General features: G+C 39.2%; 2 protein-coding genes across 2 annotated transcripts in view; both read right to left on the minus strand.

Annotated features, from left to right (window-relative positions):
- Nucleotides 1–11,890: 11,890 nt before the first annotated feature.
- Nucleotides 11,891–15,216, minus strand: LOC120597085 (tetratricopeptide repeat protein 30A). The gene is made up of 2 exons (XM_039855772.1): nt 12,817–15,216; nt 11,891–12,764 (listed from the first exon to the last, which is right to left on the minus strand). Exon 1 carries the CDS (start codon nt 14,993–14,995, stop codon nt 12,998–13,000), a length of 1,998 nt encoding a protein of 665 aa, XP_039711706.1. The 5' UTR covers nt 14,996–15,216; the 3' UTR covers nt 11,891–12,764; nt 12,817–12,997.
- Nucleotides 15,217–20,539: 5,323 nt separating this feature from the next.
- PDE11A (phosphodiesterase 11A) overlaps nt 20,540–27,072 on the minus strand; it is a 315,101-nt gene continuing 308,568 nt past the window's right edge. The window contains exon 19 of the mRNA XM_039855267.1: nt 20,540–24,483. Within this exon, the coding sequence (XP_039711201.1) occupies nt 24,328–24,483 (156 nt within the window). The 3' untranslated portion in view covers nt 20,540–24,327. The remainder of the gene's footprint in view (nt 24,484–27,072) is intronic.

A 27,072-nucleotide genomic window follows, 5' to 3' on the forward strand; every position in this document is an offset into this window, starting at 1 on the left:
GCAATTATAAGTTTTTTAGAGAAAATGCTCTAGGAAAAGGGTGGTCAGGGCCTAGAGTCTGGGAAAAGCCTATTCAAAGTTTAGTCAAGCTGAGGGAAACGTTAAGGCTATCTTGGTCATTGGTATTTTAGAAATTGGATGGTGATATGATGCACAGTGCCCCTGCTACAGAGTTCCTTTGGAAGATGAACAGAGCATTACAGTTTCCCTGGTAGGCCATGATGAGAGTGGCCCAGTGTCCTTTGGTTACCTAAGTTACCAATCTCAGTCCTTTTTCAGAGAGCAGCTAGCTCTCGTTGATAAGGAGAGAGCCTCATTTTACTCTCTGTCTTGAGTCCTCTGAGTCCTGGTTCACTCTATAAATTACTGTTCTTCTCCTGGACCAGAGATTGACATTCTGTCCTTGAGTCCATCCAAAGGTCCATGATTTGGGAAAAAAACTACACAGTTAAGGGGAACAGAATATGCCACCCAAATATGTGCAACTTTGGCATATGGGCTATTTTGAGCTGAAGGCAATGAAGACCGAGCAGACTCAGGAAAAACCGTTACCTTTCCCTTAACTGCCTAAAAGAATTTAGATAGGGGGCCTGTACCAGAAAGGAAGCTGCTACCAGATACAACTTTTTTATCTGACTTATCTGCATGACAGGGCAAACATCTAATTACCAAACATCTACTCTTATCTTCCTGAGAATTATCCTCCTCCTCTTTGAACCCCCAGGCCCCAATCTTGTTCCTTGGCTCGGGAGGGTATATAAACCTCAATTGGCCTACTTGCCTTTGAGTCTCATATTTTTATGGGGCTCCCATACATAAAAACTTAAATTTATTTTTTCCTGTTAATGTGTTCTGTCAATTTAATTATTAGAGCAGCCAGAGAACCTAGAAGGGAAGTAGGAAAAATGTTTCTGCCTGTTCAATAGCAGAAGAAAGGTCAGGACTTTAACTAATTTGGACTTTGCCCTGAACCTCAAAGGGAATGTACTTTAAAGATGTGGGCCTTCCTACAGGAAGACCCCTGGTGGATTCTTGTTACCAACCTGGGTTCTAACTAGCTCATCAGCCCTAAGGTGCACACCCATTTTCTTTGGTAAAATTCCACTCACACTGTCTGCAGAAACCATCTGGGACTTTGGCAAAATGGTTAGTGAGCCCCTGGATGTTTAACCTCACAAAACAGCCAGGGAGGAGGGCTCCTCGTTGTATGGTATGGTGAGTGGCAGTAGTCCTGAAGTCCTTTTTTTCTTCTTTTTTTCCTACCAGCGTGGGCTACAAGCATACCAGTACTTCACCTCTTATGCTGTGTCTGTCAGTCTTACCAGTGGCCACATTAATTTTCAAGGACAATATAGTCTAAATCGATATTGAGAAATATTTTCCAAATTTGCAAAATGCCTTGCTTCTTCTCTCTCACTTTCTTTTTCTTTCCTCCTTTCCTCTTTGGGGGCATTGAGCCCCCTCCCCCACCCCCCCTTTTTTTGGTGTAGAACAGCATTTAGTTTCTTTTTTGCTTTGCACTGGGGCAGGGTGCGGGTAGAGAGGCCAGGAAGGAGAAGATTGTTGGACTATTAAAGGAGCTCCATTACCCAGGGCCATTTCCATCCTCTTCAGGTCTTTTGTGTGTGAGGTTGAGGTGGGAAAGACTCAAGGACAAAGTTATGTGAACAGCTTCACAAAAATGCCCAGTTCTTGGGGTAGCCCATGGGTTTGGGGCCGCAGAAATAATCACTTGTAAATAAATCATTGTATTTTAGCCATTTGAAAGATCCACTTTCAGCCTTAAAGCAGACCCTTACCTGCAGAAAACCAAGTATTAGGATCAATGGAAGTTTGAGCAAGATGCAGTAGAGCATTGTGGGCCCTCCATTGTTTGCTGCACACAGGCCTGATTAAGGTCAGTGTGGCAAGGCCACAATAGCAGTTTATGTGAATCTTTGCCCTAGGCAAAATTGTAAGAAGGATGCAATTGCTTTTAATGTTGTTTCTATGAGGGTAGTGCATTTTTAGAGCAACCACAGAGCATGGGACTCTGGAAACTGGGGAAGAGACAAAAGGCAGTGGGAAGGTATATGATCAGACTCAGGCTCTGACTTGGAGTTTGGAAGGGAGAAAGGACTAATCCTCCTGGAAAAGGCCCACAGGCTGAGGTATGAAGCACATGGGAAGACGCAGGCTCTCGATGCACAGAGCATATGGGCCACACTGGGCATATCCAAAATGTTGACATGACCATGGAGCAGCCATGTAAGCAATGTATGCAGGAATGAGAACAGCCTCACGAAAATGCTCAGCCAAAACCAGCTACATCATTTTCAAAGCGCAGTGCAAAATGAAAATGTGGGGTTCCTTGTTCATCAGTTATTAAGAATTCGAAACAGTGACAGCAGAGGATTAAGCCAAGCCTGGGGAACTTCTGTGTGCAGAGCCCTGAGTGACTGCACAGCCACCCATGGGGTCAGCCTCGTGTCTCCAATAGAATTAATCCAAATATGTAAGGTACATCATCAAAACTCTATTCAGCATTCATTTTACATAGCCTTCAGAAAAAGAACTTTGCCCTCCCTACAGAGCAGCAATGCCAGCAGGAGAGACGTGATGAACCTCTCTAAGGTCCAGTCTGAACACAGGTGTCTTTCCTCTGCAGTGGAGACTGATTCCTGTCCTTCCTTCCTTCAAAGCAGATGGGGAGGGGAGTCCTTATTTAATCCGTCTGCCACTCTATATGCCTGGTCTAGAGTTGCCTTGGTTCTGTGAAAAGGTTTCCTTGACACATGATTTTTTTTCCACTTCTTTCTTTCCTAGCAAACACAGAGCTCTTTAAAAGATTCAGATTTTTTTTTTTTTTGGCAAGTTCTGTGGGCTTTTATTAGATATATACTGTAATTCAAACTGTGATTACATGATGTCTGGCTTTCCCTGAACTTGAATTTAATATCCTGAAAAATGGGAAGCTTTATTGCAAGGCTGGAGTATACCAGCAATGGGGACCCAGGGCTGAGTGCTGTGAGTCTGCTAATTACTTTCATTCCACCTCCTAAAATTCCTAGCTGGCCACGGTTTGATACTTGTTAGCCTCCTCTTTGCCTTTTAAATGGGTTTCTTCATCTTCTTGAATTATGTTTATTATACAATGATTGTAACTTTTTTTTTAAAAAAGACAAATCATTCATAACTCTACGACCTTAATACTCTGTTTTCATTTTTCTACGTTCTCTTATTGTCCTGGATTATAATTTTAATTGTTGCATTCATAATGGAGTTATAACTTTTTGTGCTATAGTTGAATTTTATTCTTTTCTATACTCATAAAGATAAAACACATTTATAAACTTAAAGAAGATTAATGAACAACCAAGCAAACAAGAAGTCTTAGAACTGCCTGCAGACGGAAGCCAGGGTAATGATCACTTAGAGGCAGAGAGCCTAAGAAGATAGAGCTGAAGCGACATTAGTGGTTACCTGGTTCTGTGCATTTACTTTATAGAAAAGCAAATCGAGGCCCAGAGGTTAAATGACCTGCCACACAGCTCCTAAGGACAGTCAAGACTAAAGAGGCTGCAAATGACTTTTTTTTTTTTTACGTAAACAATAGTCCTATTTCCACACTAGTATTATTCTCTGGGACATAAATTCTTTGAATGTCTATCCTTCATTTACGATATGAGGGAGTTAGAACAGATGCTCTTAAAAATCCTTTCAATTCTGAAACCTTGAATCCAACTCGAAATGAACACTATTGGACCCCTGCCTAGTCAGCTCAGAACTACTACACGCATAATGAAAAAATGTGGTAACGATTAGAACATTCACTGTTTTTGAAAGATAGGTTGTACATTGGCTCACCAGAGCCTTAGGAAAGCTTAAGACTGGATTTCTGATTGAAGTGTGACAGCACATCCACTGCTGGACGATCCATAGGCCAGCTGTCTCATTTTAAAATTTCTAGCTCAGATGAAAACGATAGGGTGTTAAGCAAACAAATGGACTGACAATCCTATTTCCCAGTGTAGTAACCATGAAGTTGGCCTTTCAGAACGCTTTTCAAGCAGAGTGAGGCCCCCTCTACTGGTAGAATTAGTCATCCACCCAAAAGTCAGAACTTGCTAGGTTTGCGAGAAGTGGAAGAAAACAACAGAGGGTCAGGACAGATTCAAATTTTAAGAAACATGAAGAAATATCTCGTCTAAAATCTCGACATTTCAGACAAAGAAAGAGAAATCTAAACCTGTTTTCTCATAAATTTATTAGGCAATATTCTCTTGAGGAAATTGTCCCACTAGGTGGCAAAAATCTCTGGTAAAATGTGAAGTTAGCTTTCTGAAAATACTTACTGCATCAATAATGGGCAAAAATCCCACTTTTGCTCAGTGAAGAGTAGGGTTCTCTCACACCCTTATATGAAATTCTATGTTCCATTAGCCTAAACCAAGATTTCTTAAACTCTTGTAATTCAAATATCACTGACAGGCTTCTTGCCATAAGCCAAGTATTCTGTATCTTACTATTTTTCTTTCAATCGAGTCTTTTTTTTTTTTTTTTTTACTTTAGTCTCATCCCATGCAATAAAATCCATGACATTTTAGGTTTGACATGCCATGTATATATGTGTGTATGTACACACACACAATAAAATAAATACATGGCTCATTAAAAATGTTCTTTAAAAGTGTGCCAGTTAAATTTTCCTCTAATTATCTCATGTTTACCATGCTTTGGAATATAAATATACTGAAGTAAATACACCTCATGTAAATATAGTAATCATAATTTCATCTTTCCATTAAAGGTGTGTTGTTTATTGCTTTTCTTAACCTGGTCTCTTCCTCGTACCTTACCCTCTGTCTTGACGTCTCCCTTCATCCCCTCCTCAGCCTTTCACAGACCTTTGGTTCAGTATGCAGGTGAGGAAAACTTGTCCTCTCTTTTGCCCACTAGGGACCGTGCCTCATTTGATATTGGACTCTAGGAAACCATATTGAAACAAACTGGTATTTGACAGAATGAACAAAAAGACCTTTATATTCCTATCTTTTTCTAGGAATTGAGGCTTGAGGAATATTGAAAAGTGATGTTACTGCTATTTCATCCTCATAGCCTTCTCTGAGGAAGTGGCATGTAAAAACAAAGTTTAATTTATACAAACATATTTAATAAATTATTCCTTGAGGAGTATAATAGAGAATCTGTTTTTTATGTTGTTGTTTGGGCACTGTGAAAATTGTAATACCTGCAGGGAAAAATGGAGATGAGAAAAAGGCTGATCTTCATGAAAACTTTTCCCTTATTAAACATTCCTGTGGAATTAATTCAAGCTTTGTTTTTTCAGTAATAAAGGCGACTATTATGCATTTATTGCTGGATGAATACTTTCAATTCCCAGCTAGTTATAACTTGGTACCACTGTGAAACCCCAGTTATTTACAGTGGATTATCTGTATTGAAGCTGATTTGTAAAATATCAGTTTTGAGACCTGTTGTCATCTGTTTTCTTTGCTTTAACCGCTTATATCATTTCTGTTGACCATTAATGACAAGTGAATAAGTAGCCTTTTGATACAAAATATTTATATTTTAAGCAACTTCAGACCTAAAGAGCTCAGAAAAAGAGTTGCTTCAAATGCAAGCTGTTTTATAATAAGTGTACTACATAAAGGTAGAAAGCTCTTCTCCAAAAGGAAAGAATTTCAGTGAGCATATTTTCATTTTGGTAATATTTGCATAGTAGTTTCAGAATCATATGGAAAATTTTTATAAAATAGCCTACGATAAGCCAAACATAAATGAAAACTAAAGTTATAGCAGTATAATTATATATACCTTCTTATTCTGAGAAAATTTAAGGAAATTCAATCTTAACAACAGTTGATCTTAAAAACACTCATACAAGACTCCAGGACCCATAGGGAGGAGTGGGTGCTCTGTGTTAGCTGTGGCTCCCCAAGAGGTTCTTTCTGATGGCAAACATATGGAAACCCCATAGAGAGGCAGATTTCCTTTGCTACTATCACAGGGCTACACCCGTGCCTTTGAAATGACATCAGTCAGGAAATCAGTGATTGTAGTTTCAGATTTCACAGGATTTTGCTTTGCTTTTTGTAGGCCCAAAGATGGCAGGCGGAGGCAATAAATTCTGTCTTAGAACCTCTCCTGATAGATGTTTCAAGAGATTATATGAGTAAATCAACTGTCCCAATGCCCGATGTGATATGGACCATCCGGTTTGAATTTGAATTTCTTTCGTCTTTCTTCTAGAGAGCCAATGTAAGCCAGCAACTCAGAATGAGATGGGCCTGATAGGTGAAATGCAGTGCTCTGGGGATTATCCAGAACTAAAGTGTTTATTTTTTATGAAGCTTTTTCTATAATAGGTTTATGGCTGGAAAGGGCCAAAGCTGAAATAGTGCCTGCAGTACACAGGTTAGCATTTCTCACTGAAGTTAGGTTGCCTCATTTTAATTCATAGGTTTTACTATATATGAATAAATACTGCTGTTGTTTTCATTTTCATTTTTATTTTTCTATTATTATTGAGCTTTTACTGAAACAACCTTACATGAATGTGAAGGAAATTCTAAAATCAAAGCATATATTTTCTGTATGAGTCACTATATGCACTGGTGTTTATCTTGCGTTTTTGCCAAGAAGCAGTGAGCAAGCTTTAGACTGAGGGAAACTTGGGTAGAGCTATTTAATTCTCCATTTACTTCTATATAAGTGAATACTCACCAAAGAGTATGAAAGCATGTCCAATCTCATGAGTAGCTGCTGCAGTTTCAAATGAGTGGTAAGCTGTTAATACCAATAAGGTCAAGATCTCAAGCAATGCCCTTACAAAGATCAGCTAACTTTGTCCTATTTACTAGAACCTAAGGAGTGACACTGACTTCCACGGATGACTAGATGACTAAACTGTTGGGAAAATGCATAAGAATTCATCACCTCCTTGACAACACTCAAAATGTTTGGCCTTAGTACGGTGAGTGTGGTCTGGGTGGTTTTAAACACAAGTAACGGAAAAATCTGGCTCAAACAAGTTTAAACAATAAAATCATTTTATTTTATTTTTTTCCATTCGGAAGAAGACCCAGAGGTAGGTCAGGTCTAGAGTAGTCATCAAAGACTCAAGTTCTTTCTTTTTCTTTGCTATCTTCAAAGTCGCCTTCACCTGTAGGCTGATTTCTGTCCTGATCATAGGATAGTGGCAGTAGATTCAGAACAACAATGCCAAGAAGGAAAAAGAGTCCTTATATCCTTAAAAAAAAAAAAAAAGAGGTGAAGAAAGCTTTCTTATCAGCCCTTCAAAGAAGCCTTCTCTTGCCTTGGTAAAGATTGCATCACATGCTTGTTTTTAAATCAATCATGGAAAGAAGGGATTATAATCATGGGTTTAGACCAGTGGTGCTCAACCTTGGTTGCATTCTGAAAGTTGAGAAAAATACTGACATCTGGGTACCACCTCCAGATATTCTGGGATGCAACCTGGGGCATTGAAAGTTTTAAAAGCTCCCCAGGTGATTTTAATATGCAGCTAAGCATTTGAGAATCATAAATTTAGACCAAACGTCTGGGGGTAAGGGCAAAAAAGGGGTTAGGGGTAAGGAATGGATATTGGATTATAAACCACCATAACCATTGGATATTGTTATACTTTCAATGTGAATTTAAAAAGATGTATGTGCATGTATAAATGCACACATAGGATTAAAATCAGATTTGGAGGAATCAGTATGTACAGGGAGACCAGATGAATGTGGTCCATATTAGAAGAACAAATTGATGCATCCAAAGCCAGTCAAACCATTTATGAGGAGGGTTATAATAATGCATATACAGAATTACTTTTGACTCTAGGAAAGTACAATAAACTAAAAGGTGATGACAGTGAATAATACTTATGAGTCTTTGAAGGGAAAAAATATGAGAATACTCTTAGATTCTGGAAACCCTCTTTAAAAAGTTTCTAGTATCAAATTTTGTAGTTGCTACTTCAATATTTTTCAAATTCCTTCTATGAAAGCCAAATAGTTCTCAAGAATTCTTGAATAGTAAAAAAAAAAAAAAATTAAGAGGTTTCACTGGTTTAAAAAATATATATGAATAAACCAGGATACTCCAGACTGACTACCTAAAAAATTCAGATGCCCTGATTTTTAAAATTTATTCATTTAAAATAATTTCTCTCCATTCTCAAACAGATTGCGTCCCATCCCCCAAGTAGGCATGCATTCTTCACGTGGTCACTATTATATTTGTATAGAATAGTGGTTATCAACCAACACATTAGTCATCTGGGAGGACTTATTAAAATCCGACTCCTCCCTCCCACGTCCATCTCCATAAATTTGACTCTTTAGGGGTTAGGGCCCAGGGTATCTCTATTTTTGAAAAGTTTACCAACTGATTCTGGTGTAAAGAGGACTGAGAGTTATTAGTACAAAGGGAAAAAAGAAGGTAGACAACAGGGACTTAATCTGTTCTCTTGTTCTTAGCTTTAAATTTTCCTCCCCAAGATTTAAGCTAAACTGAGTAATTAATCTCGTGGAAGAGTGTAAACATTTAATGTCTTTGCTCAAATGGATTTTCCAAGTAAAAGTAAAGCTTTATGAAGCTTCACATGTCTTCGGTAACACTCTGTAAATACTTGTGGAAGCAGCTGACTCACTACTGAGATTCCTAAGTACTTCATACATAGCCCTTTGCACTTGAGGTGCAGAGAAGCCGTTTGACAGCTGTTTTTATTGTGGTTGGTGGCTAGCGACTGTCATGGAGAGAAGAAAATCACTAACTTGAAGAATCATAAAAAATGATATTTTAAAAAGGTGATAAAACAACAGGTGGGTCTGTAATCTTTGTGCCCAACCTAGATTGTACCACAGGTAAAACTGTACCTGCTGCAAACAGTATGTGTGCCCACTCAAGTGGGCACACTTCTGAAAACTATGGTATAATTTAGGCCATCCCAGGAATGGGCTAAGTGTACTTTGGGAAAAGCTTATTAAACCACCGATTAAATAAGCATCAGTAACAGAAGTAGTGAAAGTCATAGCTCTGGAAAAAGAAATGCTTAGCATTGACTGAGTCAGAGTAATTTAAATAAAAACCTAAAAGGTGGACTATGGTAGAGTGGAAAGAGCCCAGAAATTGAGCCAGAAGACCTGATGCTGATCCTGGATTTGCCACTATTTGGCTCTGTGATCTTGGACAACTCATATTAATTTCTGTGAGCCTCAGTTTTATGATTCAAGAATCGATTCAAGAGATGAGCTAGTCCAAGCCTTGGGCTCATTGTTGCAGATGTATTCCCAATGTCATGATACCCAATTTGTAATTTAAAAGATCTGTTTAAGTCATATCTACAAATAATGTAGAGGAATGCATCCGTCATTTCCCATTTTATATTCCACATGATAATTTCCAGAATAATTTCACAATTTGCCTATCATTTCGTTGTAAATCTTATATATACATTGTCAGGAAAATAATGGCTTTAGTTTCTGAAAGGGACTAAGAACTACTTTCAGCATCTTGGTCAAATCATGTATAGCACACCTCTGTTCTTCGGCATTTTGTCAAAGCAATTTAAATGTAACGAACCAGTACAAGAACAAAAGACCTGGAAGCAAAAATGCTGTGATAACTACAGAAAAAGTTTAGCCTTTTCTAGTAAATATTCAAAATAATGGCACTCTTAGAGTATGTGGGTAGGTGGTATTGCCTTGTAACAGGATCTTTTTTAGCAAAGCTTTCTTTTGCTTTACAATGTTGCTATAAACATAGTTATTTCCTGACTTAAGATGGACTAAATATCTTATATTCCCCGAAGTAGTTATTCACCTTTCTATATATGAAGTGAATAAACTATAGGAGATGACTTTGGCAAATTTGGAACAATTGGGACCAAAAGGCTGAATCTTCACAGAGTAGCCTCTGACCTTATGCAGCAGAGACAGAACACTAACGGGCCAGTTATTCCGAGTTCAGGAAAGAGTCAGTGGAGAAAGTGAACATACTTTTTAGAACAGTTTTCATGAGTGCTGGTGAAACCTATAATTATGTGTCCTTTATCTAAGCATTTGGTTCTTGTACTAAAATAATTGGAAACAAAATAATAGCAATAAAAGCTTTCTCACACACCTTACTCGGATCCTGTTTGCACAGTACAATTTTAGCTATTTGTTATTTTGAACTGAGGTATCTAGACTTGATAACGATGTGTTTAATTTCACAAACATGCAAATTTCACTTTTGAACGAAGCACTTGGACTTGGTTTACATGTTCACCTAAATAGTATTCACAATCAAGTTAGGTGGTCCTACTTATGCTAACAAATGCATATCTTTCATACTAGAAATGTACATAGAACTATTTTCTAACTTTTTTCCTTATGAAGATAATTCCTTTTTTAATATACACATTATGATGTTGTAGACAAGATTTCAGTATGTGATGGATCAATGTTGGCCAAAATCCAAGGCAGCTGATTTAATTAACCAACCAGAACCTCCATTAATTGTGGATTCAGGTATAAAGTAATCGCCTTGTAAAGATGATTATTAGCCAGGAGAATATTAAAGCAAGAACATTATTAAAACTATAGTATGGCTAATTAATTAATTACCTTCTGGCTAAAGCTTAGCTCAACTTTTCAATGTAAAATGATTATGGATACAGAAAAGCAAGTGCCCTCTAGAGTCGAGTGTATTTAATTCCCAATGTCACAGAACAATTTAAATAATAAATATATTGTACATCTTTAAAATTTTGGTCACTTTTTCTAGAGGTCAAATAGTTTAAAAGAAAAAAAGGTTACTGCAAATATACAAATCTTATATTCCACAAATTATAGATCCAGTGTTTTTGGTGAGTGCTCTTAAACATTTTCTCTGGACTTACCAATTTGATAGTCACTTTTGATAAATGTTATCTCGATTTGCAAAAATGCATGGTTAGATGATTTCTAGTCACTTTGATAATCAGAGTGCTATCTTACCTAACACTTATAACAGAAAGGTTGGTATGCACCTTTTACAACTGTTTGTGGTTTCAGCTGCCAGCTATCAGAGAAATGTCCCAATAATTGACAAAAGGGAGAAAATAAAAGATAAGTAACAGAAAGAAAAGAAGTGGTAAGGTAGGTAGATTTTTCATTTATCTTGTGATACATTCTCCAGCAGTAAACACTACTATCTTCTAAATAGATCCTTTGAAGGCAAAAAAGGAAACACTCCCAGAGAAAGCTTTATAAACTGGGACTGTCCTGTTCACTGTGGCTTTGTCCTTTTGTAAAGTCTGCATGACCTCTCAGTATTAAATAAAACAAGGGTGTAAGGGCTGATGATTTGATTTGGCGAGTTAGTTACAGAAGTAGCTGTGGCATCTGTTATGTCTGCCCTGTTATCCATTACTTCTGTTAACAGCAACAGACATTTGATTAACTACTGAGATTTGGACATGAAGGGAATCCGAGGTGGGTTGTGAAGTAAATCACATAGCTAAATCTCCATTTCATCTTCACCTCACCTGTTCCTGTTTCCAGATTTCTGGCACACTGGCAGATGGAGGTCTTCACCTCAGGGGCAGAAGAGACTAATTATTTCAAGAACAAGTGACCAAAAAAATGTATATTATAATAGCCTGGAAATATATCATTTATATATCATTTTTGGGGTATTATTTTTTAGAAGAATTAAAAGCAATTCTTCCCTTCTCCCCCAAATATGTACATTAGATAGAAATTATGAGAATTAAAGAATTTTAAAATATTTACAAACTTTTAACTTATGCACAACTACAGCAGAACAAGGATTGCCTCATGTACATTTCATAGCTTGAGTTTAAGCAAAAGCTCCAAGTAAAAAAGGGCAAAAAAAAAAAAAACCACCCAAATTTCTTAGTAGTAATCAATGGTTTATCAATCAAAAAGAACATAACAAAAATTTACCTTAGGCATTAACATTTACTGTAAGGCAAAATACGAAGAAAAATCCATTTGAAATACTGTTTTATTTCCTGACTTGTTTATAATCCAGGTCATAAAAGAAAGTCAACTTTCTTCTACATGGCTTATACAGAATCAGATGTTACAGCCAGAAGTAACTGTTAAGAGCATCTAGTAGTTCAAATGACTATGAGACCTAAAGGGGTAAATGAATTTCTTAAGACCAAAATCTGACTACAGAAGGTCAGGAACTCATACCTTAGTCTTTTCATTGTCAGTTCAATACTTATTTTCCCCTACACTGAATATATTAGAAAGCTTCCACACTTGATATTTGTCAGTATTCAAAAGGAGGCACAATTGATTCTGGAAAATCAAAACTGGACAATGAAGGGAAATATCGATTATAAAAGACCAACCAATCAGCCAAATTATGGAAGCAACATAGTCATGGACCAAACCTCATAACCTGAAAAGAACCAAGGAAAAAACTATTATTTATTTAATACCAGTACTTCTCAAAGAGCTTAGGCCAGGGTCCAAACTCGACTTTGGTGAAACCCGGAGGTTAAAGGACTGAAAAAATGGAGTGGAGGCATACAGTTAAGGTCAGAATTGGTCTTACTGGACAGCACAGTATACTGTGAAAGGGCACAGTGAACCTGCCTTTACTTGTTGGTTGAGAAATGGTCCAGCCATGGGCTAGCAATCTATTCATCAGGAATGCAAACACACTCACTCCAACAATGCATTGGCTCATGCAATACTATTTTACAGCTTAAAGTAGAATACAAACTGCTATTTAGGGTTACTTATTTAAGATGTCAGTCTAGCAACTGTTGAGGCAAGACATGGTGACTGTTATTGGCAGAGAGGATGCAAAACTGATTTAGCTTATACTATATGCTCTCTACCCTTCTTAATGGGAAACTTTCTCAAATAGAATACTTTAAGTGTACAAAGTTCAATATGTAACAAATGTAAAGATGTCAAGGATATAGATTTAAAAAGTGTGAAATATAGGTAACAAAGCCAAAAGCCAATATAAAACATGACTACATATTCCATCCTATAATCTCATAAATCAAAGCTTTTAACTGTCTGGATTCATAGGTGACTGTATTCTTTCCAGTATGAATTCTATCTTCTTCCAAGGGTTGTTCAATAATGGCAGGTATATTCCTGCCATAAAGTTCACAGTGTTCTAAAAACTGGACACATTCTTGAACAACACTATCACGAAGCACAATCATGTGTTTTGACATGTTTTCTAATAAGGACAGGAAACATCTTTTGGCATAATACCAGGTATCAGTTCCCAATTTTTTATGATAAGGTTCCAAGCTTTTGATAACTCGAGAAATCCCAAAGTCATAATTTCCTTTGGCACAGTAAAGCGTCCCAATCACCAAATTCACAATGCAGAGATGATAGATTTTCTTATCTGGGTCATGGTAAGAGAGCTGTTCTTCCTCCTTCTCAATCTTCCTCATCAATTCCTCAGCTTCTTCATTCTGACTTGTCATAATGTATGAAACACAGAGGTTAGCCAATACAATAGCACTGACATTCAGGATGTTGTCATAATGCTTCTTGACTATGGGCTCATAAAAACCAATGGCTTCTTTGTATTTGTTTTCCTGCATGAACAGGACATGAGCCACATTCAGTTTCCACACATCATGGTCATTGCAGAATTCCACAGATTTGCGGAAGATCTTTTCCACCATTGGATAATTTTCAAGGTTCCAATAGATTTTTGCCTGGGCCATTAACACGGGAATATACTTCTCCAAGATGTCATCATAGTCATTCACTGCCCTTTTTACAGCTTCATCATCTCTATTATGTCTTGCTTCCTGCACTTGTTTGGTGAGTCTCCGGAGCTGCTCAGTCAGCATCCCTGCTAGTCCATCAAGTTTAATGAACGCCTCTTCAGGAGCTGTCTGGCAAGTGATCATGGCATCCAAGAAGTCATAGAGATAGGGTGTGAGGAATTTATAAGTCAAATGAGCATTCTCTGCCAGGACATCAGCTGCCAGGTCAAAATATTCATATTTACAGTAGAGCAGCAACAAGTTGCCAAAGGTCTCTGGGGGAAAGGGGTTCTGTTGAAGCAAAAACTGTAGCTTTTCAAACCCTTCTGTAGGTCTGGCATCCATGTTTATCAGTGCCTGGTTGTGCAGGGTCACGGGGTCTAACTCTTCCTCTGCCCTGGGTGGCATGTCAGTGAGGGTTTCCTGGGCCACCTCGTAGTTTCTCAGTTGGTATTCTATGGCCGCCTTGAGGTTGAAGGCTTCCACCAGAGCAGTCTGGTGAAGCACTAACGTGTTGCCAACACTGCGAACATCAATGCCCTCAGTGGTCATGCCCACACCTAGCTCCGGGTGCTGGCGGATGCCGTGCTCAATAATGTCAGCGATATGCTTCAGAGCTGAGGCATACTGCCGGCTACTGTAATGGGCCAAGGCTAGGTTGTAGGAAAGGTCGGGCCGGTAGCCCGAGGCCTGAAGGGCTGCAAAGAACTTGGAACATGCAGCTTCATACTGACCCTCCTTGTAGAGTAAACAACCCAGGTTGACCTGGCCATCGGGCTCGTTCTCGCTCCCACCGTCTTCTCCCCCTTCCCCACTCAGTAGCTGCTCCACCAGGCTCCTGGCCCCAGGCAGATCGCCCTCGCTGTACTTGATAGCGGCTTGTAGACGGAGGACCCGGCTGTGGTAGGCGGGATTGTCCAAGAGCAGGAAGGCGACCCGGGTGGCCTCTGGATAAAGGCAGGCCTTGTATAGGGCTTGGGCCTGGTACAGGCGGTACTGCTCCAGTTCCGGGTGCAGCTGGCTCAGCTGCTCATAGCACTCGGCGGCCAGCGAGAACTCCTGTAGGCGGTAGTAGCAGTAGCCCAGCAGCGACAGGCCTGCGCGGCTCCTCGGGCTCCGCTGGAGCTCTCCGCCCAACAGCTGCGCCACCTCGGCGTAGCGGTTATCCCGGATGAGCCGGTACACGACCGCGGTGAACTCCCCGTCGGGGATCTGCGTACTGCCCAGCCCCGCCATAACCGCCACGGCGGTTGTGTGTCTTAGTTACCAAGGCAACAAGCTGACCGGAAACGGAAAACTAACCGGAGATTACTTTGTAACGGAAGGAGACCGTTAGTAATAAAAAGGAATCACTGACGTGAGTTTTTTGACTACTGATTCAGTCCTTGGGAACGGGCTGCGGAGGTAGTAAATCACGGAAAAGAGGGGAAAGCATCTTGGTAGTTCGGAAACGGAAACTCCACTTCCCGGCATGCACCGCTGAAATGCGCTCCGGCCGTTTGTGACGTAGGTGCGCTGCATGCTGGGAGACGTAGTCCCTGCGGGACGAACCCACCGCTTGGCGGCTAGGGTTTTGTTGATTGCCCTTCTGTTCCTATAGGAGGTGAGGCTTGCTGGCTGTTGTGTCACCTCAGTCTCAGGCGCGGGGGAGGAAGAGTTACTGTCCTATGTTCTCGGCATTTTTGAGCCTTATACACTCTGTGCTACATACAAATGGCGTCGTTTCGTGTTTTTGTAAATTAATGAGAAGGAAAAGGTGGAATATTTCCTTGGAATTCCCGTGGAATTTGAGTAGGTTCTGTTTCTAAAATACCTTGAGGGCACAGGGTCTAAGAAAAAAAATATACAGAGACCAAGAGCTCTTACTTTTGGCGTCTCCACAGTCTGACGATAGGAAATGGTTTTGTGAATCTTGTACTGGGAGACCTTCAATTAGATCCAAGTGTCTCCCACTCCCTTTTTAAATAACAACAATTATTATGGAGCAGATATTGGCTTTTAAACTTGGCCATGTTTACTGCCCTTGCCCTCCAACTTTCACTACAAATAAGAAAACAGTCTTCTTTGATCTCCTTCCATCTCCACTGATTTTCCATGATCAACACCGACCTGTCCAGTACCTAACATAACTGGTGTCTGAATAAAAGCCTGTCTTTACTATATACTTAAAGACTTCTGTGCAAGTTCTTTATCTGCCTTCGCTATAGTTTTGGGGCCCATACATAAATTTCAGAGCCAGCATCAACTGTTATATGGCACTCTATTAGACCACTTACAGATGATAATTCTAATCTTAATATCCATTCTGTATTATATATATTACAGATGAAGAATCTATATACTGGAAAGGTTCAAGTAATTTGCTCGAGACCACGCAGTTAAGTAGTTAGCAGCTCTGCCAGGATATCTAACAACTAGTTTCAGTAGGAAACAGTGACTGATGAATAACCTATATACCTTCTATAGATAGCGTTTGGTGTCAAGTTGTATGATGGAAGATTGGTGCCTTTTTTCTCCATTAAAACAATCAACCGAATTGGTGCAGGCCGTAGAAATTTGAACTTCCAGGCCTGAATTGCAGCTGTGAGAGTAGATAATAAGAAGTAACTAGTGGGGGTAGTATAGCTCCTTGCCACTTGGAATAGCTCAGAGAGGACTTTTGTGGGTATGTAATTGCTCCTATCATAAAACTGACTTTATGTACTCATTCAGTCGTATCCCTTGCTGAGAAATTGGCAGAGCTATGTTCTTATGGGTAGGGCCAGACAACCTTCCACTGCATGACTATCAAGAAAGGGACAAACTGCTCATTTCAGAGGGATTGAGTGGGGCCATGGGACACTTAAGTTATGCAAAGAAAGCAGTTGACAAGGACCACTATAACCCTAGTCAGAGGCTTCTTACAACCCAATCTTTGGGTGCACCTTTTAAGGGCCCTCAACCCAGGGAGGTATATGGGTTGAGGGATGGTGGTTAGTGCTGCTCAATAATTGAAGGTGAGTGGGGGAAGATCTTTACTTGTATGGCTGCCTGACTACATATACAGTCCCTTGGAAACTCAGGCTCAATATTTTAAAATTCTTATGTATGAACTGTTACTTTGAGTAAGTTGCTGTTAAATCAAGACAAGATGGTAGTCTGTCTCTTTGTTTCTCAAGATTCTGTTTGCATCATGGAAGGATTCACCTTCAAATGGCTTCTCAGAAGTGTGTGAAAAATAGACTGTCTACTCAACCTCAAATTTCTTCTATCTTTACAGACATCAGTTGAGGTTCTCTGTGTCAGTACCTATCTGTGAAGGTGGCTGCTGAGGGGGCAGGAAGGAGGCCATTCTGTGCCTCCTCCGTGTTTTATATGCTGCTGCTCCCTAGGCCTGGCTTGAAAAAGCAGGACATTCGGCTTAGACAGATGGAGGGCAGGGTCATTTTCAAAATGAAATGAGTGTTCAAATCACACTGTGAAATTGGCATGACCATCACTGCTGCTGTAATAGGCTGACTTTTATTTAGTCTCTGATAGGCATTCGGGGAATAGATTTGGGGGAGACGGGGCCTGGAGAGATGGTGAAAGAAGGCCCTTTAATTAATGATAGAAATTCTGGAAAGCAATAAATAGGGCGGAATATTATAAAATGTCATAAGGATCATTTTGTCTCCAACAGAATCTTGAAAGCTGGAGCTTATATCAAAAAGTAAGTGTATCGTACCATTCGTAGAAATAAGGAATTATTTAGTGTTTGCCATAAAATGATTCGGCGCCTTATTGAAAGGAATTAGGCTTTCGGAAAATGGTGTTCGACTCAGGTGGATTTTGCTGTGTAAGAAGAGGCACAGCATGGCATGTTTACCATGTAGAAGAATTCCATTCAGGCATCTTCTACATGGCATGTTTACCATGTAGAAGAATTCCATTCAGGCAAAATGTGTAGAAGATGAAAGTATGATGTTTGGTTCTTAACATGCTTGTGTTTCCACTTGCCAAAAATGTGAGATGATCAAATCCCATATTCTATTTGTATGTATAATCTGTCATTCTCTTTTAAAATTAGCTGGAAGTTATGTTTTCTTATTTATCCTGTAAATGTGACCACTTTCTATTGGTAAACATTGGTAATTTGTGATCACCTCAACAACCACAGCTGTGGTTAACCATCTTCCTTGATAAAGGAAAACCTTCTGCAAAACCATTTTTCAGTTGCTTTTTTTCTCCTTTCATTCCAGGCCATTTTCTGCAGGATGGCCAGTTTTGGGAGGAGGGGGTGCTTAGTTACCTTGCTTCCTTGCCCCACTATCTCCCATCATAAATAGGGAAGAAAAGAGTAAATTAGTACCAAATTGGTAATGTAGTTGACTGACTTTCAGCAGCATCTGTTCAATCTTTTAAAACTTTTGGAAAGATTGTGTACCAAATCAGTGCTTGGGAACATTTATGCTCAGATGGTGAGACATTTAACCTCATTATGAACTCTCTTTTCTCTGGCAGTTTCAGTTTTATTAATATTTTAATTAGATTTTCTCCTTGGATATACCTTGTCTTTTATCAAGTAGTTTATATTTTGGGGCTTATGGTGTTATGATCTAAATTAACTTATAGGAAGAGCACAGTAGCATGTAGTTTATAAAAAGAATTAGCAGAGAAGGCACTACTGTGGATACCGGCATTTAAAAAAAATCAACCAACCATCCAAACAAAGAGCTCCTGTGGCCCCTGTGTTTATAAAGGGTACTTTCTGTACCAGAACAAGGTCCTGCTTTGCCTAACTTCCCTCATTAATCCTTACAGCACTTCTGTGAATTAGGTGATTCTTATTGTTGGCCCCATTTGAAAAGCCGACCGCAAAGCACAAAAAAGCTGGTGGTTGCTGCAGCCGGCACCCAGGTACTGGTGATTGCTTAAGCTGGCCAGTAGGGGCCACACTGTACCTCTTCCCTCTCTTCCCTTGGCACCTCCTCTCCAGTCATTTGAATTGGCTTTGGATCATTTGCTGCAGTTTGTTCTAATAGAACAGGCACAATGGTGTAAGAATTTTAAAGTTTAAGCACCGAAGCCGTTGTGTAATTGTATGGCGTCATTGTGGCTGGTGGCCCTGCATTGATGCTTCCCCTGTGTAATTGCCCATGCAAATTTGAGTAATCTGTAAGGACACAGGAACCCGCATTTGGCTGCAGACTCCTCTCCCTCTAGAAAAACTTGAATAATTTCAAGAACATTTTGTCATCTTTAAAATGCTCCACAGACAGGGCTGTCCCAGTATCTCTCTCTCACAGGCAAACATCACAGATCAAGACAAGGTTAATGGGCCAAAATGACAGACAGAATTTAAATTGTTAGTGTATGGATGCATGCTTGCCTCTTTCAGTCCTTAAATCACCCTTTTCAAGAGAAATAAAGATTATTCCAGAGTTAAACTTTAAGCATTTTATTAAAAACAAAGATATTTAGGTCTCTGAAAGCAGACTATTCAAAATAATGAATTAGTTGCTTATGAAAAGGCCAAGCAGTCTATAATGTAGTAGTCTTACAATGAAACATCAGCCTGGGAAATCTACACAAAGGAAGTGACTTCAGACAACTCAATTTAAGACATATTTCCCTTTTTGTGTGTGTAAAACAATAATATTTAGGAAGCAAATCAGCAGGGGACCCTTTTTAGATTATTGTACATCAAAATGAAATGGCAAAAGCAATTTTCCTCAAAGAGAATGAGCCTCAACAAAACCTAGCCTTCTATTTCCACATTATGCTCTTTTTTTTAAAGTCATCTAAATATGATTAAATCTAAATCTGAAAACAAAAAATGAGATTCTAACACACACATATGCACACAGAAAACGAACATAAAGATAAACGATGGCCTTAAATAGCATTTTTTTTCCACAGCAAATACTTCATTTACTTAATAAAGATTTCTGTATACATTCAGTGACATTGATATAGACTACACAGAAAAGCAGCTAATCTTTAGCATTGCTGAGAGATGTGTCAAATATACAAGAACATTTTTAATTAAAATATAAAGATATACAACCCAAAATTACTAGCTGTGGGAAAGGTAGTAACCCAATGCTAGGAGAGCGTCAGGCATTACTAAATCCAAGTGCTCATCATGAAATTCTCCAAACACGCTTCATTTTATTTCTTCCAGCTATGTGTTTTATTCTATTATTACTCACTTATGAAACTTAGGAAATTTTGGCTTTCTTGTAGTCAGATGCAATCGTTAAATTTCCTAATACGTTTGAGTTTTGGGAGTTCTTTACAGCACGTGGAAGAACAACATTTTCAGAGACTGTTATTCTGAAGCAGATAATGAAACTTCACTATAGTGGTGCTGCCATAGTTTTTAGGTTCCCAAATCAGGTTTTGTTCTGTTGCTTTAATGAATCCTTTTCGAGTTTTTCTTTTTTCCAGCTAAAACATTTTTATTTAGATTTAAATCTTCCCCTGATATCTTCAGATATCGGTCCTGCTTGAAAGGAATTGTTTCACACTATTACTGTATTTTATCTTTCTGCAATTCATTAAGAGTCAGCAGGAGAAGTAAATTTTAAAATAATTGTACTGCAAAGTAAATTGGGCAGACTCTTTAATGAGCTAAGGTAAGAGGATAAAGCATGAAAAATTTCAATACATGAGAAAAACAATGGAATTCCTATAACAATAATATTATTTCACTAACAAAAATTTAAAGATTATTTCTAACTCAAGTAACTATAAAATATCTGGAAATGTATGAACATCTCAGATTTTAGAAAAAGAAAACACACATGCAATCTTAACTTCTTTTAACTCACTGTATAAAATTACTTCTAAATTAAACTGACTGCCATTTATGAGATATCTGTGATATGAGATAATCTAAAATTGTCCTTTATGAGATAAAAGAGTATATTTTTAAAAAATTGTACTGATGACCATATCTTTCATGATTACTAGAGGCAGGCTCAGACACATCTGCGGTAAGGTTTGTTTTTATATCTAACCCATATATGTAACTTTTATTTTGTCCTATAAGAAGATGATTTTTTTAGGTTTGTTCCTATTTTATTAGAGAAGAGTAAACAAGACAGTTATCTGGAAAAAGTTTTTAAAGTTAAATACTGCTTGGTCCTTTGGTATGGAAATGAACTGAGTAAAAGTCAGTGCTTTTATTTTACAGATGGAAAACCTGAGACCTGGAAAGTCCCAAAATAACAGGTCCAGCCAGTGGCCAAGCCAGGATGGAGCCCCAGTTCTACTGTGCACTGGATGGCACCCTTTACAGTTTGCCAAGCTGTCCCTACTGGCCAGGATTGCCAGCTACATTGTAGGGCATGCACATATTATCTACACACTGAATAAGAAGAGAATAAATAACATCTCTGAAAAAAAATAATGCATCTCATGGAGAAAGTAGGATGAAGTCATTTCAACCACGAATGCCAAGATACCTGAGGAACTAAACATAATCTGGTCAGTTGGAGGTTGTATAAGAAGGCTCACATTTTAAATGCCTTCCTCTAATTGGAAATCAACATTTATAATAAGGACTGGGAAATTTCTTCTTTCTCTGTTTTGGAAAAGCAGACTATACGGCTAACTACACATACCTCACATTCTTGGAAAATTATACATTATTTAAAAGGCATTAAAAATACCTCCTATTCCCTCAAGAGTTCAACCTGTAACCCCCTGGGTTGTTGGCACAAGGGAGGCTGCCACCCTCCTTTTCCACAGCTATGGTCTCAGAGGAACAGACCCAACCCACAGCATTAGTCAGCAGTTTCTAAATTTTGACCCACAATAGGAAAGATATTTCGAGACAGGAAAAATAGATGGAGGCAATTACAAACAGCTGCTTGATTGATGGTTGACATTGTCAGGGCTCCACTGTATGGCAGATTGCAATGGTCTTGAACTCCCCTTGCTACCAGCGGATGTTGCTATTAGCAACCGTGCAGTGAAGCCAATAAAAAGGCAAGAAAATGAGAGGAAAACTCAACCTTAGTGGAAGCTGTAGGGTTTGTGCTATAAATTATGTTCCCCTTAGCAATATGCAGCATCAGTGTTCAGGGTAGCTGCCTGCAGTCTCCATTGGACTCTGGGTCTAGTTTTATCATAAAGCACATGCTTTAAAATTTTGCTCTAGATAGACTTGCATCCGTCTGTCTGAGCTATTTATTTATTTATTGTTAGGGAGGATAACAGATGTGGGTTCATCTCTGCCTCATATGGACTGATTTTCAATTCCCATTTGTGATATAAACATGATGTGGCACAATAGATAGAAGCACCTGCAAGGGCTCCAGAGCTTCAGACATACCCAGGCTCTGTCCCTAACTCCACCCACCCTTTGTTCTTGACCTGAGGAGAAGAGACAGCCCAGCAGAAGCTATTTTCCTTTATAGCAGAGTGATTCAGAAAACTGGCTTAATAAAATCCATAAATCTGAACAACCTCCTCTTACCTGCTCTGCAGAGGCAATTTTTCCTGTACTCATTTTCTCCTCTAGTTTCTCCAGTCTTCCCTGCAGAGATGGCTGCAAAGGGTAGCTAAGAACATTATTTTTTAGGGCTCTGACTCCTTCCTTCTCTCTTTTGTTAAACCCTTCCCTGCTCAAGTATCTCTCTTTTCTAAGCAATTGATGACAGGATTCTGTACCCTCATCTTTTTGGTTAGAAGTGCCATTTTTCTTTGTTTGGATTGACTTTCACCTTTCCCTTGACAGTTCTCTTACCACCTGCCCTGGTCCCTAGCTTGTCTTTATTGGTCATCTTTTGCTTCTCCTCCCCCTCCCTCTCCTCTTCCCTCTCCTTCTTTTATCCACCTTTTCCTGGTTTTAATTTTCTTTTATTTTATTCTTGCCACATAGACTCTTCCATACGAATGCCTGCTCTTCCCTCACTTCCATTTTGGTACCTTAATTTATCCATTCTTTAGACATTTCCTGAATGTGCCAGGAATGTGCCAGGAAAATAATGTTCTTTGTGGAACTTGGCCCCTATTTCTTTAGTATTTGAGTAAACACACTGACCAGTGGCAACAAGAATGAAAAGATGGTTTGTAGATTTTACACTTTTGGAGCTGGAATGGGCTTCAAGCTTCATCTGGTCCAAGGATTTTCAAACTTCTCAGAGCCCTTTTAAGGCCCACCATGTATGTAATGAAAGAAATGAGGATTTTCAGGGGTTTGGGATCCCCTAACCTACTTCAAATGGAGGACTTGGGCTTTTAGACGTTTTATATATTGGGAATTCCTTGTAAGATATATTTGAACAAAGAGTTCTAATGTTAAAATGTGTTTAAAAATAATTTCCTAGTGTATTCTCATTTGACAAATGAGGAGATAGGCTGTGGGAAGTCAGGTGACTTGTCCAAAGTCATCCAGTCAATCATGGCAAAGCTAAGGTTATAAGTCTGGCTTCTAGTTAGTGTGCTTTGGATATGGCATACTCTATCCTCAGTCTTAGGTAAAATGGAGAGCAAAGTAGCTTTCTAGTCATCGCATCCATTTACTATAGTTTACTTTTACCCATTATAAACCTGCTTTCAAGAGAATATTCATTCTCTGCCCAGGCCATTATTTCTTAACCTTTTAAGCATTATTTCATACACTTCAGCAAAAATCTAAAACTGGAGACTCTTGCATTTGGCTGTAGGTTGGTACTGATAGTAACATTAAATTTTATTTTAAAAAATTACTAAGATAACTCAAGATAGTCAGTGATCATTCTCCGTGGCTCTGTCGTGTCCTATGAAACGTCTTACTCTTGGAAATGGTTCCTAAGTGTTCATATGTCACTTGTGGTAAATCCAGCTATAGAGTTCCTATCATCCTTACTTTAATTAAAGTCTATTAATCTATTCCTTCTGGGAGTAGACTTGGTCTACAATGAAAGTCGAATTAAAAAACTGAAAAAGGGGACCACAATCTCAACGCCGTGTTAATGAACCTTGGGTAAACACCAACCAGAGACATTTGCTGTATTTCTACAATGGCCCTTTTCAGGGGAACAGTGTGAATGGTTGGTATTTGTAAGGATAATAGAGTTTATCTTTTAGGCAGGCAAGTCTAAAGGCTCTGAGCTATCATTAAGAAGCTTAGGATAAAAATAAAATACCTTATTGAGATTCTTGGGACAGTCTGGCACACAAGGGCAGTCAGGAGAGGATGCAAAGACAGGCATTGTTTGGCTTGTAACAAATCAAAGAGCCATATACAAAATGAAGCGGCGCGAGTGACACCTTTATGGTTCTGTGTTGCCTTGGCTTAGAATGAGAAGGGCTGGCTGTCCTCAGGTCCTGAATCTGCAGTGGTCCTCTGCCCAATGCCTTGTCTCAATCGCAGCCCATGTCTGTTCATCAGGGAAGTTGAGGACCCTGGAGTGTCCCTGTCCTACTTCTTCCTCTGTCTTTTCTGTGGTGCTCTCCTCTGCAGACCACAGTTCAGGTGAAAGCCCAGGCATGCTTCCAGTGCATCCTTGAGACTTTATGTCTGTCTGAGCTTAAAGGAACAAAGGATGATGTAGCTGGACCAAAGCTAGGCCTTTAAGACATAGTCATTTTGCAGCAGCAGCTGACCTGGAGGGTTAGTTACTATCTGCCCCGGCCACCATGAAGCTGGCAGAGGAGGGTGAGGCAGCTGAGACTAGCAGCCTTTTCTGGTGCAGCTCTTCCCATTTACTTCTGTTTGCAGCCACCGAATCCACCATTGGCTTCAGTTTCACATTGACCTTCACCAGTGCCTAAAATAAAACAATAAAAAGGTGAGAGAGAGATGAACTGGAGTCACTGACATGATTTCCCAGCTTGTGAGAATGGAAACTAGCTGTAAGAAATGAAAATGATGATTATTTAGATAATCATGAGCTTTTTACCAGAAGTAAATATGCATTTAATACCATTGTTTTATATTAATAAAGCCTATATAGAAAATGAAAAAATAAGACAGGTAGCTGTGTACTGTTCGAGGGAGTGCCAGCCAATTAGATTATGATCCTGTTTAAATCCACATTAGATAAGATGGGAAACAAAATATCCAGCTCACATATATCTTACTGATATGAGTATTTTTGCCTGCCGTGGAGGCCTGCAGATCTCCATAGACCATGAACTTAAATTTTTACAAAAATAAACCTACTATTTGCTCCACCATAGGTGACTCTGGGTGGACTTACCTGAATAAGAAAGGTCAAGTAAAATCTTGAAACAAGAGGAGGTGCTCTTTTTTAAAACTGAGGACTGGGGAGCTGTGCCAAATGTACAGATCGCCATGAGAACATGTATGGAAAGAGGCATGAGGAAAGAAAGAGTGTGGGAAGTGGGACTAGGGGTATGGGAGAGATGAGAGAAGAGGAAATGGAGGGTGTGGCCAGAGACGGACGGATCATGAGGCTAATGAAGCTCAGGATTCAAGGTCTCACAGGAGACCCTTCTAAATATTTTCTTTTGTACTTAATTTGTGTGTGTGTGTGTGTGTGTGTGTGTGTGTGTGTGTGTGTGTGTTTAAAGTCCCCTATCCCAAATGGTATAAACTTCTGGCCTCACAAAACTAGGATCACTCCTATAGTGCAACAAAGCAATGAATAAAACAAGGATGGTGGAGCTGTGAGGGTGTTAGTCCATGGAAAGGTGTAACACTTTATGTTCCTGCATATGCCTTGGGTCCGTGTTCTGTGGCCACAGATTATACTCCCAGCGCCGTCTAGATACCTCTCAGGTGTGTCCATTCACCACAAAGGGAATAAAACCATTGAGATTTCAACACAGCTCCTGAAAAGCCTTCTCCAAGCATGACTTGCAGCTAGGGGGTGGTCAAGAGCAAAGTCCTCTAACAGGAAGAATAGCTCTTCCAGCTGAGGATGGATTTCCCTAAGCATGACTGCAAACCACCTCTTTATCCCCTCAATCTTTCATTCCAGGTAGTTACAGGGATACAAGTAAAATGCAACTAGATGTAAATTAAGTGGGAGTTGAAAAGCTCAGACATGATCGGGTATCCTCCTGGAGAGCAATGAGTACTCCAGTCTGCCTGAGGTGGAGTCCCTTTACATCGGTGTCCCTTAAACAGAGCATATTCTCTCCCTTATAAGTGGTATTTATCACACCAGGCAACAAGCGACAACATGTAATTTTAAATCAGATGTATTATTAGTTACGGCATATGAAAATAAAACAGTAACATCATAACTCAGGCGGTGATCAAAATCCCCTTTATTTCCATGAGAAAAATGCAGGTACCTGTTTCTGTTCAATGCACAGTGCTTTTATTTAGACAATAGTGTGAGGTAGGAATGAATGCCATGGTTTTATTTAGTATAGTTTGGCGCTGGCTCCTCTTCATTCTGATCAAGGCTTTTAATTAAACCGACTACTATAATTCCTATGGAAATTAGTGTTTATGTTATTTTCCTGCTACAAAAGCATTTCTCTAGAACTTTTTTTTTTAATCCCAGGAGCACAAATTGGAATTTTTTTCTGCCTGAAATGTAATTAAAAACTCATTTGATTACTATATTTCTGGCTCTGTTTTACTTATTAAATTCCTGTAATCAGTTTTCTTTTATGAAGCTGCTGGGAAATGATCTCAAAAGCAACACATTTTTCTTTTCCTTGGCAGGTTCCTGAGTGTTTACTAAATTACATTCATAGCACCTGCCCATGATTCGAATTATTCCACCAATTTATTCTCTAAACCATTTAAGTTTATTTGGCTTAGCCCCACAAAAGAGACTTCTTTCCTTTCTCTAGCTCTTTATTCTCCCCCTTACTTCCTTTATGTTGAAAAAAATTTGTTAGAGGGGTACATATTTCTCGCAATTCCTTCTCTTTGTTTCATATTCTCCTCAAACACAGCATTGATATGCTAGAATATCGTTTCCCCTGTCAGGTGCTGGTTCTAGGCAAAGGTAGCAAAAATCTCATTCTGAAAAATTATTCTTACACTATAAACTTGTTATACAAATGCAGTTAACAAATGCAGAGAGAATATGGAACTATTAGAAAACAGATCATCCACAAACCTAAATTCCAAGGTTTATGGTGATTATGTGCAATGCGTCATCAGAAAGATAATTGCTCCCAGTATTTAGAAAGGTATATGTATTCCTAAAACACTTCTTATCAGCAGGTGACACTTGATGAGTTCTGTGCTAAAGCTACTAGTTTCTATCTTGTTTGACTTGCTGTTCACTTAGTGAAAGAAAAGGGGACACTTCTCACTGTCGGCTCCTCTGCATATACATGTAGAGGGACTCTAAAGGTTATGTACGTGGGGCCATTGGTCCCGGGCTACTGGATCTCCTCTGTGGCATCCTTGTGGTGTGGCCATTCAC

Source organism: Pteropus medius, unplaced genomic scaffold, assembly GCF_902729225.1.
Source record: "Pteropus medius unplaced genomic scaffold, Ma_sr-lr_union100, whole genome shotgun sequence".
Lineage (NCBI taxonomy): Eukaryota > Metazoa > Chordata > Mammalia > Chiroptera > Pteropodidae > Pteropus > Pteropus medius.